This window comes from Camelus ferus, chromosome 11, assembly GCF_009834535.1.
Source record: "Camelus ferus isolate YT-003-E chromosome 11, BCGSAC_Cfer_1.0, whole genome shotgun sequence".
NCBI classification, from domain to species: domain Eukaryota; kingdom Metazoa; phylum Chordata; class Mammalia; order Artiodactyla; family Camelidae; genus Camelus; species Camelus ferus.
In genome coordinates, this window is record NC_045706.1 from 18366932 (window position 1) to 18384337 (window position 17406).

At 34.7% G+C, this 17406-nt stretch overlaps 1 protein-coding gene across 16 annotated transcripts in view; it reads right to left on the reverse strand.

Annotated features, from left to right (window-relative positions):
- ADD3 (adducin 3) overlaps positions 1–17406 on the reverse strand; it is a 116379-nt gene that overhangs the window by 17951 nt on the left and 81022 nt on the right. For all 16 annotated transcript variants that reach the window (XM_014563164.2, XM_014563161.2, XM_032490962.1 and 13 more), the window contains one exon: positions 9598–9821. In XM_014563164.2, the coding sequence (XP_014418650.1) occupies positions 9598–9792 (195 nt within the window). In that variant the 5' untranslated portion in view covers positions 9793–9821. The remainder of the gene's footprint in view (positions 1–9597; positions 9822–17406) is intronic.

Below are 17406 nucleotides of genomic sequence, written 5' to 3' on the forward strand. Positions count from 1 at the left end.
CTGGGAGTAAGATCTCCTGGAGCAGCTGCTTAGATGCAGCCTTGCTTAGGGGATGGTTAAATATCTTAGGGTTTTCAGAAAGAAGAACTCTTTAAAAAAATTTAAGTAATGGCATAGAAGTTCACAGTGAAAAGGGGAACTGCAGTTCTGAGGCTATGAGGTGCTAGTAAATATTAAAACCAGTCCTGACTCAATGCTTGTGTTGCTTTTAGAACAAGAGCTGAAAGGTATCTGTGATATTAACTGAAAGAGCTGAGTGCTAACACAGCGAATAGCTGTAACCTTGGGAGCTCAACCATGCGGCACCATTGAATACCCTACCCGGGCTTAGCACAGAAGAGAGAGGGAGCTCATTCTTCCCTGATTCATCATGGTGGCCTGCACAGAGATGTGGGTCAACAGTGAACCTGCATCTTTTGTTGGACAAAGTTTTCAACACCATCACCATGTGGTAGGGAGGGCCTGTGACAGTGGCAGTGGTGGACTGAACAGACTTGGGCATGACTCTTCTGCAGATGCAGACACACATGTACATCACACACCACACCTTAGAGATGGAAGCCTGATGAACCTTTCTGGACTATGTAAGCCACTAAAGTTCTTGGGACAAGTTAGGGGAAAGCAGAAATTCCAAGAGGAAGATGGTGTACTTTCTGCTTACACAGCAGATGGATGCTTGAGTGATTAATGTAAAAAATATAGTTTTTCAATTCTGAGTTCATGAAGCAGTTTACACCAGTTAAATACGGTTTTTCTTTTACAAATTCAAGGCTTGTTCAATGTAAATCCTTAACATAATTTAAAAATTCTAAACATCTAATTCCATTGACTTTGATCTAGTTCATTTAAATACATGATTTAAACCAGAGAAGTTATCGTATAAAATATCCTCTACAAAGACACATTACATTTATCAGAAAACTCCATTAATACATTTCTAAGACCCTGTGAACATAAAACGATGGTTAGCTGCATAGAAGATGGATGGACACCTTCATACTGATGAAGAACATGAGTGTTTTACCATGTTTAAGGCTGGAAAGAAAAGAATCTTCCAGATATACTCATTTATCTTTATATAAACTACAGAAAACTTCTAGACACTTGGCAATGGGCCAATCTGCTCTTTTGAGACTTTATCTTCTCTTCAAAACCAAACTCTGTTTAAACTTTCCTTTTCCTTAAACTTATAGTTCAAAGCAGCTATACCCAATATTCTTTGATTCAGTAAAAAAAAAAACCCCAAAAACTTAGTATATGTATCATAATAGCTCTGAGAAGTAGGCATTATTTATTTTATTGACTGCCCCATCTCATATTCTAGGAATAATTTAAGGCAGATTGCACAGATTAAAATGACACAAAAATAAATTCAATATAGGCAAGAAAAATCAAGCTAAAGAGAAAAATGCTTGAGGAGGTTAGACAGAGCCAAGAATGAGGTTAAGATACAAAGTGTACACTATAAAATTGTATCATTTGCTAGAGATGGGCCAAACTTTATCTAAAGTCTCCAGCAGCCAACACAAATTGAGACAATCTGCTTAGTATGCTGATTTATAAAGGCTTTAGGAAAAAAAAAAAAAAAACTAGTTGCTCAAGAGAATCACAACTATTTATGAAACTGATGAGAAATTTCTACCAGGTGGAATGAGAGAGCTCAGTAAGAAAGGCTGAAAAATCTGTTCAAGGTCACAGAGTTAATAAATGTCAGAGGCAAGCATTCAGGTCAAATGCTTTTTTTCATTAGTGACAATGCTGTTTTCACTTCCATTTATTCTACAATATAGGGAGTGCAATCCTAAAGCTTTGAGATGATCCATGAGGGTCACAAAGGAATGTATAAGCCCTTCTGAAATCAATTAAGAGAAAAATATGAATTTCCCCTTTAAAGCTAGTGAAATAGTCTATGCTGTATAGAAGAAAATAATTTTCAAAATAAGTGAAACTTCCCCAGACTTTTTATGTAGTTGACAGTGCTTCAAAAGATATGAATTCTTCTATTTCAAAAGATTTAACATTTTTGTAAGGAACATTTATTACTCATTTATTAATGTTTCAAATATTTTTGAAATATTGTTCAGATAAGTGCCTAACCCACAAAAGTTAGTGTAAAATTTACTAATGATATAAAATTGTTTCAGTTGGTTTTAAAAATTTATCAATAAACTTATTACACTTTCACTAAAATATTATATTAAAAGAATAAAAATTTTGCTTATCTTTATGATGGATAGTCAATCATATTCCTACTAAAATCCAATGCTGATAAAATAATCCTTTACAGTTGATTCACTTGAATCTCACAACAAAGTCCTGAGATAAGCAATGATTTGCTCATGGTTGCACAACTAACAGGTAATTGGAATAAAGATTAAAATCTCAGACTCTCAGTTGGGCACAGGCTCTTTGCCTAATTTTATCAAGAGATGAGTTGTATCACTGAAGCCAAATACAGGCACATCTCATTTTATTGCGCTTCACACTTTATTGAGCTTTGCAGATATCACAGTTTTTTTTTTTTAAACAAATTGAAGGTTTGTGGCAGCAAGTCTATCAGCACCATTTTTCCAACAACGTTATTTTAAAATTAAGGTATGTACATTGTTTTTTCAGACATAACACTATTGCACACTTAACAGATTACAATATAGTGTAAACATAACTTTTACACGCACTGGGAAATCAAAACTTCACATGACTCATTTTACTGTGATAGTTGTTTTATTGCAGGGGTCTGGAACTGAACCCACAATCTCTCCAAGGTACGCCTGTACAACTAATAAGGTAGCAGGTGTGCTCTGATCAGAAGCACGAGTAAACATCTTAGGCTAGGTTAGAGCATTCGGTTGTAATGATGGATAAGCAAAAAAAAAAAACAAAAAAAAGTTATAGAGCAGATCCTGGAGTACTTGCCATCTTGCAGCCTGGAATTCTCCCATCAAAGTAGAATGAGAAACTAATTTAGAAGTAGGGCAGCAAGATCACATGCCGGGCTTCTGAAGTCAGATTAAACCAACAATTCCCTAAGGTCTCCACCAGAGACAAGTCACGTTGAAAGATTAAACACATACACATATGTGGTTTTACAGCATAAATTGTCTTCCTTCTCAGACACAGAAGAACAGAGAAGAGGAGGTAGTGGGGGTTGTTACACCTTGAATACTTCAGCATGAGTAAGTCAGAGTGCCATCGGGGTGAGAGACGCTTTCAGACCTTCAAAAACTAAAATACTGTCTAATGACCTACAATTATAATCTTCAGTGTTGTCACAAAAGCATAAAAATGCTTTAAATTAGCAATACTGCATAAAACATTATATATACATTTCCACCAAAATTGTTGCCTACTATATGCTAGGCACTGCACTACATGCTTTTATGTTATTTCATTTAACTGTCACAACAATCGCATGAGGTCCATTTTTACCAACAAGGAGAGTGAGGCTCAAGTTAAGTGAGTTTGCTAATGTCATATAGCTAACAGGTGGCAGTGAGCCCAGATCCAAAATAAGTACTATATGCATATATGCAAGTATAAAAATTTATATAAACAGGTTTAAACTGGAAATGAAGAGAAAATGGGCTGGCCCTTAACTTAGGTCACAAGAGTCTGGTACTCCAGGTCTCTGCAATCTGTGAGGTCAGTTTCTGGCTGTATGTACCACTACCACCACGTGCTCTGATCACAACTTGTACTTTTCTATCCTTGCTCATTCCAGTGAGCATCAAATGGAAATGCTTGGTTCTGCTGTTCCTCCACCAAATGAATTCTCAACCTTTACTCAACACTCATCTTAAATTCCACCTTCTCCTTGAAGTCTTTACTTTAATCACTGTAGTTAGAAGGGATCTCCATATTTCTTCTCTTCTCACCCCACTTTGAAATCTTTTAACATTTGCCTATATGACACATATTGCGATTGTGATCGATCGTTCCTCCTCTGCTCACTGTTACTACGCTTATGATTGTGATCTATTTCTTCTACTCTGCTAAACCATAATATCTGATGGCTAGGACTGTGCCTTTTTTACATTTTTAAAGTCTCCCCGAGTGTCTAGTTCAGTGCTCAAGTATTATAATTGTAAGTTAGAGTTTCTTTTCATTTTCCTAGATAGAAGGTAAGAATAAGTAAAGAATCTGATCTTGATCCTAATTGAGTTAATGACGGCAAAGATCCATTTCATAGGTTACCAGCACTGGAATCTGAAGCTCTAGAAAACAATCTTATCAGCCTGTTACTTAAACGAGAAATTTCTCCTGTGTAAGGCCTGTCCATCATCTAATGGGAGAAATTCATTTTTTTTAATAAGAAATAAATCCTCACAGAAAGCCGTAAGTTTTGTAAAAGTTTTTCTTGAGCTCAAACAAAATCCTACTTAAAACTTGGTTTGTCCTCAGAACATTACAGCTGGGACAGCTCTCTCAACAAATACATGTCCAAAAAAGCGTGGTTAAAGAAAACCACTAGGTGAAAAACAAAATGTTTAAATTAGAGAAAGGGTGCCTTAAAACCCTTCTCTGAATCTCACACCCTCTTCTATTTTATATATCTTCTGTCAATGTTGAGGGAGTGATCTTATAAATTCTGAACTCACAGAGGTATGGATAAAAGTAAACTTGTAAAAACACGAAAGATTCAGAGATTTGAGATTCAGGTAAGGTAAGAATATACTTTAAGCACATGCATATTCATATATACTATAAAACAAAAGTAGGAGTAATTTGAAATAGCAGATCTTAAGGCTTCTGCATCTAAGATGAGAACTTTCAGGAGAAAGTGGCAATAGGTGAAAAATTTTTTATTTTTAAATCACAGAAAAAGAATACCAATAAAAGAAACTGACTTGACGCGATTGTTTTAGTTAAGGCTAAAAAAATTTACACAGGCTGATTTAGAACTCATGAAAATCAGGTAACAGAATACTAATACATATCAGAGATGGATTTTAAATATCCACATCTGGATGTTCAACCTCATACTAATTACTAGAGAGAAAAACTGGAGTGAAAAGAAAAACAGATTACAGATTTGCCGCTCCCAAGGCACCCTGCAATTATGTTATTAGATCTCTCCTAAAGTGGGATTAGGAGCATAACAAACTTACTTAGAATTTCTCCATTAAGAAATGTATTCATTTGGAAATAAATTACCACTGGTCCCTGTTAAAAGGAGAAAAAACAAATAAACCAAATTTTCTTCTGGTTGGTCTTTCTCCTGTATCTAAAAGTGTCTTAATAGAAAGCTAAAGGTTAGAATAATGTATTTTCTTAAAGCTGGTATATAATAAAAATGCAAACAAAGTTAACAAAGAATACTCGGATCTGAAACTCCCAAAGTGACCAGATGAACCATGGTGATTTTGACCAACTATTCTAATTAAGGTGATCTGTTAACATTTTAGGCCTTAATTATGGTGGTATTCTAAGATGTATATGGCTTTAAAGTTTCTCCTATCTTCAAAAGAAGCTTGTAGCATTACATTGTCCTGTTATTAAGACATGCTAATGTGTCATATGCCTGAGCAACCACCACCTACACTGCTGTTGTCTTACCTTCCGGAGTAACATTACACACTTCTGTTAACCTGTCTGAATTGTTTCCTGTAGTGATACGGCTTAAGAACTTTCATTCTTTTTTCTGAAACCCACCAACTGTTTTTCATTTAAGCAGTCAAGTTCAGTAGTAGCTGGCTGAACAACATTCAAATGTTTAATGACTCAAAGCCCATCCAGCTATTCATACAGCCATCCATCCATGTATTCATAATTTACCAAATATCTACTATGCACAACGTGCTGTCAGTTTTCATCTTAAATGCTTCTTTAATTTTGATGAGGCCCATCATTAGTTCTAAAAGTTTGCTCTGAACATTTCATTCTGAGACAAGGGCAATCATATATATGTCTGTGTCTGTGTATATATATGTAAGTATATGGATTCTTTTTAGTGCATTAACAAAATTTCTACGTAAACCAATTTACTCACCAGCACTTGATTTCTAAGACAAATACTTTATTAAATTAAAAAAAAATGACAAAAGGCCATGAAATTCCTAGAAAGAATACCTGGGAGTCAGGATGAGACAAATTGCTCTTCTCTTATTTTCTCAGCTCAAGGCAATAAGGTGCTGTTTGTCATCCAAATTTATAGTTATCAAAATGTCTTATGATTCAAACCTCTTCTTGAGTTGGGTTGAATTAACTTGAGCAACAGAATTCGAAGAAGAATGAAATAATAATATATGGGTGGAATTTTTCATGGTTATTGAATACTTTCAATGGTGCAGCCTAGTGGTTAAGGGTATGAGCTTTGGGTTTAAATCCAGACCCCACCATTTAACTAAGCTTGTAAAAACTTCAGCAAGTTATTTAATGCCTCTAAGTTTCAGTTTATTCATCTGTAAACTAGGGATGATAGTAATATTTCTTTGACAGACTTGTTCTGAGGATTAAATAGGACTTGGTACATAATAGGTGCCTGGTATATAAAGTACTTAATAGAAGTATTATATTTTGCTTTTATTAGTTTCTCTCCTAATTTCTTTTCTTCCCAAATGAACACAGCACTTTAAATAGGAGGCTTACAAATTTGTTTCTTATGAACATAAATTAATAATACCTTTGACTTTGATCCTTATTGGTTATGGGTTTTGTCTAACAGAGTAAACCCTCGTATTCACAGGAGATCCACAAAGATTTAAGAAAATTATATTTGCAGAAACATTACAAGCTTGGGCTTAAAGGAACAAAGACAGAACAAGAAGAGGTCTTTGAACTCCAAAACCTCTACAAGCTGAATGTAGGGGGAGAAAAACACACAGTTGCAAATACAGGCTCTTTCAAGGAAAAGGAAGGATGATTCAGACGGTGGAACCAAAAGCCCATAGGGCAGAGCCAAGAGCTAGGGAGACTCATCTCTACTAAGTAGAAAAACTGAGTCTTCATCAAGGGAACTCCCAAACATTTGCCCAGATGAATTTCAGAACTGCTATGGAGCAGTGACTCCTTTGTACCCCCGGTTTCCCCCCTTTTTGAACATGGATGTCTACAGCAGCTATCTTTGCCTGTCCAACCACTAGATGTGCATGGGGGCAGAAAAATTGTCTTTTTAGTTCTCAGGTCTATAGATTGAGAGGAACTGTATTTAAGGAGTCATACTTAAGAAATTACCCCTGAGAAGTATCATCTGTACCTGGAACAGATTTAGATGATGATATTCTAGATTCAGGCTAATGCTGTAATGGGATAAAATTAATGGGATGTTAGGAGAGTGTGTTTTGCATGTGGAAGGAAGGTAAATAAGCTGTGGCAGAATGTGGTGCTTTTAAAATAAATTGTGATCAGAGAGTGGACAATCTTCCTCTCAAAAGGTGAAGCTTAATAGTGACTGAACATAGTGACTTACTTCTAGCTAATAAATATGTTGAAAATTATGGTGTTTATTGTCTGAGATTAGGTCATAAAAGGCAGCCCCACTTTGCTCTCAGATACTTGCTTTGGGGAGAACACTCAAACAACCCCAGGTAAAGGTCCATGTGGCAAGGAACAGTGGCCTTTTGCCAACATCCATGTGAGTGACCCATCTTCAGAGTGAAAACCTCCACCCCAGCCAACCCTTCAGATGACAGCAACCCTGACTAATGTCTTGGCTGCAACTTCATGAGAGACCTGAAGCCGGAACCACTCAGCTAAGTTGCTCCTGAATTTGTGACCCACAGAAATGATGAGACGATAAAGCTTGTTGTTTTAACCTGCTAAGTTTTGCGGGTAATTGTTATTTAGCAGGAGGCCACTATATATCATTTCCTTTTGTAGAAACTTTGTTGTATTAAGAGAAATTTGAAAACCATTGTCCTAAAACAGTGGCAGAAAGACAAAATATATATACTTTTCCAAGTCTTTCACAAATAAGATTTTAAATTCACTAGCAAAGATCTAGGGGAAAAATGATCAATCCACAATTCTTTAAAATCTTCTCTGCTTCTCTGGGTTGAAAATTATCACCCTTGCTACATGAATATGGAAATGACAATCTATATGCCTGCTCTTTCCCATTATTTCATTAAGCTCCCCAGGGCATAAGTAAAACCAATACTTTTAAACTAAATGGCAATACACAGTACAAAAAAAAAAAAAAAAAAAAAAAAGTCATCTACTCACAGTTATTCTGTCTTTAGTTTAATGGGGAAATTATAAAACAAAAACCTTGGCACAGAAATGTAGTTTAGTACTTTTCAAACTTTAGCTTGAGTTGAATGGTCCTTTTTGGGGCACTTCCCAAAGAAAACTCAATATTTAATAATCTTGAACAAAATCTGAACTTTATCTCATTCCTTCAGTTACTTTATTCTACATATCACCATTATCCTTTGGCTAATGAGTTAGTTCTTCAAAGTGGGGTTTCTTTAGAGAAGGAAATATATTTATTTTGATCCAAATAATTAACAAGCCCTTTAAGTATTTAAAAAGATAGAAACTTGTCTGCATAAAAGAGGCACTGAACATTTACTCTCTCATGATGAATTTTCTAGTTAATCTCCTTTCCACTGGAAAAAGGTTTCTTTAAGGGTTTATTTAAAAGATAGCTTTACATTTAAGCTATACAAGTTCCTCAAAGCTTGCACTGCTTTTATAACTTGTACTTGCTTTTATCCAGGCCACTGGTACAGGAGAATTACTCGAGAGTGGAATTCCCCTTTGGCTTTGGACTCAACCTCTGTGATTAAATTCACAAGGGTACAACAAAAATGATTTATCAGGGTCACCTCAGGCAATTCTATGTCTTGGTGCTTATTTTAGTACCTAAGTTGGAAATCTAATATAGCTCTAACCTGGGCATCATGTGTCTATGCATGCTGAACTCGGCCTTAAGGGGCCCATGATCTTCATTATATATAAAGTTATGAACTCATTCTGCATCTTAAATCAAGCTGTTCTCTTATTTTCCATCCCTTATCTGTGACCTTTACAATCCCACTAAAGGTTTATAAGAAAGTAACAAATCACTTGAATATGATTTACAAAGTCTGGATGTTACTGCGCAGACAGAATTTTCAGCTTAAGTTTAGAATCCATGTCTAATCTAGTTTGGTGTGTATGCATATATGTGTACCTACATTAGGTGTATGTAACATTAAACTGCCAAATCACAGACATCCTCACAAACCTCAAGTCCTCCTATGCTGCTCTGAGTGTCAAGAAACCCAAAGGAAGAAGAAAATATGTGCATGGGGTGTATCTAACTCATTTCTTGGTTCCTAACACTTCACTCACACCTTTCTTTTCTTCACAGATATTAAGTCTGAATTGGTTCTTGATTTCAGTAGCATCTTTTGTCCTCCTTTAACGAAATATTACACTCAGAAATCACTCGAGAAAATTTACGCCACCAAGACAATACTAGTCTGTTATTAAAGCCTTGCAAATTAAATTTACAAATCAGGTGCTTATTTTACCTCTGGAAGACAGGAGGCAATTAGTCACTCTTCCTCACCCCTCTTCTAACCTGGGAGTAGTTTAAGATACCTCCTACCTCAATATATCAAGGTTTACAAAGAGGAAGAAAAATTATAGCCTTTAATTATTTCGACTCACCGGGCTTTGCAAGATCTGAGTAACTCGTTTCCTCTGCTCCATCATATTGAAGTCTTGTCGTAGGTCAGGAGACATGTTCCTCTCCCTAATGTATTCTGGGTCATTTTCATTGATGCGGTCAAAATACCTCTCTTTGTGAGGCATGCTGGGAGGAGGAGGAGTAGTGACCACGTCTTGGCTGGCATCTGAACTCATGCTTCAAGCCTGCTGATTCCCCTTGTTATCTGCATTAATAAACACAAAGTAGGACATTCTTAAAAAATTCACTATTAAATTCAAATTTTACATGGATCTAGTACAACTTTTTTTTTTTGCCCTCAGAGTAGCAGTGGCAACTTTCTCTAAAAGGCAGCTTCTCAAAAAATATTAGAATAATTTTTTATTAAGGTAAAAATACCTTAGATTATAATGCTAAGTTGGAAATTGGTATTTTCAGAGCTAGTGGAAACTTGTGGTTCAATTATAATAATGCTATCAACTGCTGAATGAACTTTTTAAAAAAAGCAATGATCAAAATATCCAAAAGTAAAAGGTCACACCTACGATGGCAAAATTTCACAATTAGGTGATTACCATTAGAGGAGCTTCTCTTTTCTCTCTTACTTATGCTTTTGTTAGATTAAACTTTGGCCATATTTAATGACCACTATATTTTACAGTGAATGTAATTTACTAACATATGACAGAAACACAACTTTAAATTTTTCAAATGATGCGATAACTTCCTGGGAAAAATATAGGAATTATTAAGACTGCCAGACTATTTAACTTTGGCAGATAGTGCTTCAAATCCAAGTAAGAAACAATAAAAAGCTATTCAGAATAGCCTTTTCACTTAATTAAAGGAATAGCTGATTCACTTAATTATTACTGACACTTAGGATAATCCCTGATTTTATGCCAGGGAAACAAATTCATTTGGGCTTTGCTATAGATGAGCACCTAACCATCAACCAATGATAGCTAGATCAACAGGACAGTCATTTAACATTCACACCCCACCCACAGTGTGTGCCGGCTAGTGTTAAAAAGTGATGAAGTCATCTAACCCAGTGCTTCTCAAATTCTCAGTGGTAAAGAACATTCTCCACTTTGCTGTGGACCAATATTTTTTGTAAAATACAAAATAATGTCTTAGATGTCATGGCAATGTCACACTGCAAGAAGTTTCTAAACACTTAATATCATACTCTGCAGACTGATCCCGGACCACACTTAGAGTGCCGCTGACCTAGCAGAGAGGAACCGTCACTGCACACTAAAGGAGTGCTTCCTCCAGCTTGCAGAAGTGATGTGGCATAAGCCTAAATCAAGAGAACAGGGCACCAATACTTAGCATTTCCCTTTACCTGGCTGTTCTTTTGAAATGAATATAGAAAATACAAAAATGTGCAACAAGGAAGAAAAGGAAACAAATTTTTAAAAAGAAATTGTAAAGATGGTTTTGCTTTAACACAATTTTCACTACAGGTGGTGACAAATACAATCTGTTGAATATAAATGATTGGGTAACAGAAAAAACCATTCTGACTACAAAATGGTATTTATTCATCAACGGATTATTTGCCTGGTGGGAAGAATTACTTCATAATAAGGAAAGTTAAATGTAAAACATTCCAAGTATTTTTTTTTCTATTTATGTAGAAAACTAAGGAGAGAGAAATTTCTGTCAACCTGAAACTGCAGATTCTTCAACAGCTTGAGTCCCTCCCAGCAGAACACTTTTCTAAATAGATCCAGAAGGGAAAAAGCAAAGACCACCTTCTTCTTAGGGATCTGAATCCCTAATAAAGACCAGAGACATCTGGTCTCATCTTTTAAACACAGTGACAACCAGTGAGGTTACTGGATTTGTCTCTAAAAAGTTTTCTCTGGTAGAGTTCATCTCTAAAGCTGCCTTGACCCAACTTAGTCTCAGGAAGCTCATTATAAAACATAAAACTTATTGAATTAATTTTTGTCCTGGAAATGTAAACTTATTCTGTTAAAAATACTGTATAGCACAGGGAAGTATACACAAGATCTTATGGCAGCTCACAGAGAAAAAAGTGTGGCAATGAACATATATATATTCATGTATAACTGAAAAATTGTGCTCTACACTGGAATTTGACACAACATTGTAAAATTATTATAAATCAATAAAAATGTTAAAAAATATTTTTTTCAAATTATGTTACAACTGTTCTGTCTTCTACTTGCCAATGCCAATCTCATATACAACATTTTATAAGCTACCTAAATTATTTTAGTGTACTACCTCCCCAAATTCATGAAATATGGTTAAAAACATTTTATATCATATGGTTTTAATGAAATTTTGATTTTATGACTAGAAAGCAACTATCAATGTTAGAAATATAAAAAATGAGCTTTTGTATAATTGAATCTTCCAAATCTGAATTCATTACATTCAAATAAAGAATGAGTATCTGATCATTATAGGTGTCTCTTTTCTTTATGTAACATCCACTACTAATGGAAATATTGGCCATATTATATTCTTCAAAAATTAGATTTTGCTACACTGTTACTAGCTTGGCTTACTAACCTATTGTATTTATCATCATCTTGCTATTATCCAAAAATGTGGTGCACAGAGCACCAAATGTAAGAAACTTCTTTTTTCATCTCCATCTGGGTTATCAGCAGTTTCAAAATCTAACCAATCTGGAACCTAACTTTCTTAGAAGCTGTTTACAAGTCCCTTCGAACTCCTTAAAATAGTTTATTACTAACAGATAAAATTCAAAGAGAATTAAAGTGTTTTAAAAAGCAAACAGACTCACATGTATTAGTAAATGTCATGCTGACTTGGCCAAGTATAGACTAAGTGGGCACTTAATAAATGGGCATCAATTAACAAAAATCAATTCTATTTTAAGTTTACCGCACTAGGTCATTGGTTTCTTAAGTCATTTTTTAAAGACAATCCACAAATGTTGCCTTTAGTTGGATGTAACCTGTTCCTCAATCCCCAAAGCATTGTTTGGCCTCGTGGAGAATAGTTAGATAATTAGCTTGTGTCTAACTGAATTTGCTAATGTTTATAAACTAATTTTATTAAAACACAGCAAAAAGCAAAATTGTGCTCTACACTGGAATTTGAAACAACATTGTAAAATGATTATAACTCAAAAATGTTTAAAAAAAAAAGAAGTTAAAAAAAAAACAGCAAAAAGCAAGGAACTGTGGTGGTAGATTTATTTTGCTGTCTCAGCATTAGTTTAAGAAATTGACAACAGAAACATCAATAAGCAAAAGCTCAGAGTTTAAAGAACTCTTGATGAATGCATTTTTAGATGAGTATGGCAAAGAGGAAAATACATTTAACCATCCATTTTAAAAATAAAAACATATTATATATACGTTAACAGTTATAATTTTACATCATGCTCTTACACCTTTCTATCTTATTTTTGCAACTACACAATGAGATAGAGGTTAATAATCTGGAGGTTCAATGGATTAAACATCTTGCCAAAAATTGCACTGTTTATGTCATAGGCAATATTCAAAACCACAATTTCTGTCTCCTAGTCCACTTTACAATGACACATACTATTTCACATCGTAAAACATAAGAGGGATACAAAATTTTTAGACTTTTTGCCTACATTCTGTCCTGAATATTAAGCAATTGGGAGTTTATAAGACTCTGTCAAAACTGAGGAAATGACACCAAAAAGGGGAAATAAGATTAGAAATGACTCAAAACATTCTCACTTTTTAAAAACTTCAAAAGCTCATTATTTAGTATGACTTGGTAATGTAAGAAATTTCAAAGTTTTATGTACTTGGAATAAGACTTGGGAATATATATTAAATATATAGAAATAAAGAATATGAATAATAGCTTGTCATTTAGGTGCTCTTCTATACATAGCTGCTCAAGAATAAGAGTTTTACACAGATTTTAAACCAATAAGCCACAACTGATTATCTGCAATTTTGCAGACCAACCGACTGAACTGTTACTGCCAAGCCTGCAAAACACTTAGGATCCACAAGATTATCTGAACATAAACAGAATTCAGAAAAAATATGAGATGCTTTCAGCATTATTTACAACAGCCAAGACATGGAAACAACCTAAGTGCCCATCCACAGATGTCTGGATAAAGAAAATGTGGCACACACACACACACACACACACACACACACACAGGAATACTATTCAGCCATAAGTAACGGAAATTCTCTCCCATTTGCAGCAACATGGATGGACCTTGACGGCATTATGCTGAGTGAAGTAAGTCAGACAGACACAGACAAACACTGTATGATTTCACTCATATATAGAATCTAAAAACATCAAACTCATAGAAATAGAGAGTAGAATGGTGGTTGTCAGGGGCTGAGGGGTGGGAGAAATGGTGAGATGTAGGTCAAAGGGTACAAACTTTCAGTTATAAGATGAGTAAGTTCTGGGGATCTAAGGTACAGCATGGTGACCACAGTTAACAATACCATATGATACAGTTGAAAGATGCTATTAGAATAGAGCTTTAATGTTCTCACCACCACCACAACAAAATCAGTATGTGAAGTAAAGGTTGTGTTAACTAACCTTATTGTGGTAATTATTTTACTGTACATGTATCCAATCATCACATTATACACCTTAAACATATACAATGTTATATCACTTATACCTTAATTATATAGTTACTAATAGGACACCTAACACCAGATACCTTTCTGGAAGCTTATGATACCAAATAGAAAATACTAAATAATTTTTACTGAACCTAATAAATTTGCTTATACAATATAAAAATAAGTGATTTCTATGCTTATAAAAAATTCCTAAATTAGTCTGAAATGATAAAAAGGTCCCTCCCCCCACCACCCAAAGTACTCACAGTAAAATAACTTGCTGTAGATAAATACATGTTAGAGGTCTTCCTTCCTTCAAAAAAATATTTACTGAGCGTCTCCCATATGCCAGGCCCTGTACTAGAGGTTTGGATGAGATGTTGAATCAAATCTTTCTGGGAGCTCCTAGCACAGTTGTTCAGAGGTTCCCATAACCCAGTGAAAAGGATTCTACCCATCACAAGGGGAAGCTTCCTCGAGAATGTAACATTTTCTCACACTAAAGAAGGTATAGGCCAGGGAAACAGCAATGTGCCAGTTAGCACTGGAATAAACAGCACATCTTATAGGAGCAATGTTGCTCAAAAATTTGGTGTTAAAAGTCAGTCCTGCAGGTAACTTGCATTATTTTTATAAAGAAAAGGTCTATGAGTTTTAAAGAAACAGGTGAATTTCACGCTTGCTTAGAAGGCAATGCAAGCTCCCTAACAGACCTATAAGGCAAGCAAAGTAGTTATTTCCTCCCATTTCTCAGCAGGTTATACAATATCAACTGTCTGAAAAATTGGGTTTTCGAAGTGAAACTTTAAAGAAGTATTAGTAACCGTTACTTTTTAACACATATACTCTATTCTCCTTCACTAAAAAGTTGACCCAGAGGTTTTCTCACAGTATTTTGTATGAAGTTCAACAGTTTTAATGAGACTAAGAAATCAAGCCTGTGTTACCTACTACTGTTAAAACATTCTTTTCTGGAGCTGGGGAATAAAGTAGTCTAAGAAAAAGAGCAATAATAATAATAGGCCCCTAAAGATAGCAGCTAAGTAGACTTCTTTAAATAAAAGTTTTCTCCTCAAGCTAGTTTCAGGAGTTAAGATTTTAGGTCCTTGAGCTTGAGTAAATTCAAGGAAAACTAACAACTCATAAGCAGTATATGCAAAATGGCCCCAGGTTTATTAATCTGAGGCTGATTTTCTCAAATTGTTTTTCAAGATTCCAAGTCAGAATGTCACAGAAAATGCATGTGAGTTCATTTAAAACAGATGTGAAAACCTTTCCACATCTTTGCAGCAGTCTTGTCTGACCAGAGCCCATATTCCATCCTATCAAGAGTTATTGTTCTTAAATTTCATCTTTTAATTTGATCTGATTATGTCTGACTTTCTTAAAATCTTAAATGGCTTCCTGTCATCCACGAAATAAAACTCTATTACTCACCTGTTTATCTTACCATCATCATCTAAATGTTTCTTTCACAGAAAATACAACTGCTTTATCTGTAATAGAAATATCCAAGCCTAAACTTTCACAAATATAAAGAAAATCCTAGTAAAACCTACCAAACTATCCTTACAATACTCCACTGTAAATTCTTTTGCTTTTCTTCAAAATTACTGTATACGTCCAGAAATTCTAGTGATTCTCCAGAAGCTTAAAAAGAGTCTTTAATATGGCCATTCCAAGAAAACTTTTTCAAAAAATGGTTATGAAATTGTACATCCATAGGCAAAGGAAAAAGAAAAAAGAGAACCTCAATCTATTTCACACCTTATTAAAAAATTAACTCACTTCTAAGTATACACCCAAAAGAATTGAAAACAGGTATTCAAATAAAAACTTGTACATAAACTGTTCATAGCTGTACTATTCAGAATAGCCAAAAGGCAGACACACAACCCAAATGTTCTTCAACTGATGAGTGGATAAACAGTAAGTGTGGTGTTTTCCACAGAATGGAATGGTATTCATCCATAAAAGAAATGAAGTACTGATACATCTACAACATGAATGAACCTCAAAAACATTAGCTGAGTGAAAGAAACCAGACACAAAAAGCCATCTACTGTATGATTTCATTTATATGAAATATCCAGAATAGGCAAATCCATGAGACAAAAAGCAGACTGATGGTTGTCAGGGGCTAGGGTTGGGGGGAGGAATGCAGAGTGACTACTTGACGGGTACTGAGTTTCTGTTTGAGATGATGAAAAAGCTCTGGATCTAGACAATGGTGATGGCTGTACAGCATGATGAATGTACTTAATACCACTGAATTACACACTTTAAAATGGTAAAATTTATATGTATTTTACTATGATAAAAATTAACTCAAAATAGACCAAATTAACTCAAATAGAAATTACAAAATTTTAGAAAAAAATAGAAAATCTTCAGGATCTAGGCTCAGGCAGTGCTCATAGATTTGACACCAAAACATGAGCCACACGAGGAAAAACTGATAAATTGAACTTCATCAAAATTTTAAATGTGTATCTGCAAAAGACTCTGTTAAGAGGATAAAAAGACAAGCTACAGAACACAAGAAAATATTTGCAAACCACACATCTGACAAAGGACTAGCATGCATAATACACAACTCTGAAAACTCAACAGTAAAAAACAAACAAAAACTCAACTAGAAAATGGGCAAAAGACATGAACATCCATTCCACTGAAAAGGATCCATTACAGAAAAGCACATGAAAAGATGTTTAACATCATTAGTCAATGGAAACACAAATTAAAATCATGAATTATTACACTGGTCCCAGAATGACTAAAGCAACAACAAAAAATAATGATAATCTCCAATGCTGGAGAGGCTGCAGAGAAACTGGATCCTTCATATATTGCTAGTGGGAATATAAAATGGTCCAGCAACTCTAGCAGTTTGGCATTTTCTTAAAAAAACTGAATATGCAACTACTATATGAGCCAGCAATTGCTCTTCTGGTCATTTAACCCAGAAAAACAAAACATGTTCATATAATCCATACACAAGTGTTCATAGTAGCTTTATTTATAACAGACTAGAAATAATCTAGATGTCCTTCAACAGGTGAATGATGAAACAAACTACGGCTTTTCCATACTATGGAATATTATAAATATAAAAAAATGGAATGAATTAGATACACACTATTGTAAATAAATTGCCAATCCAAAAGGTTACATACAGCATGATTCCATTTATACAATATCCTTCATATG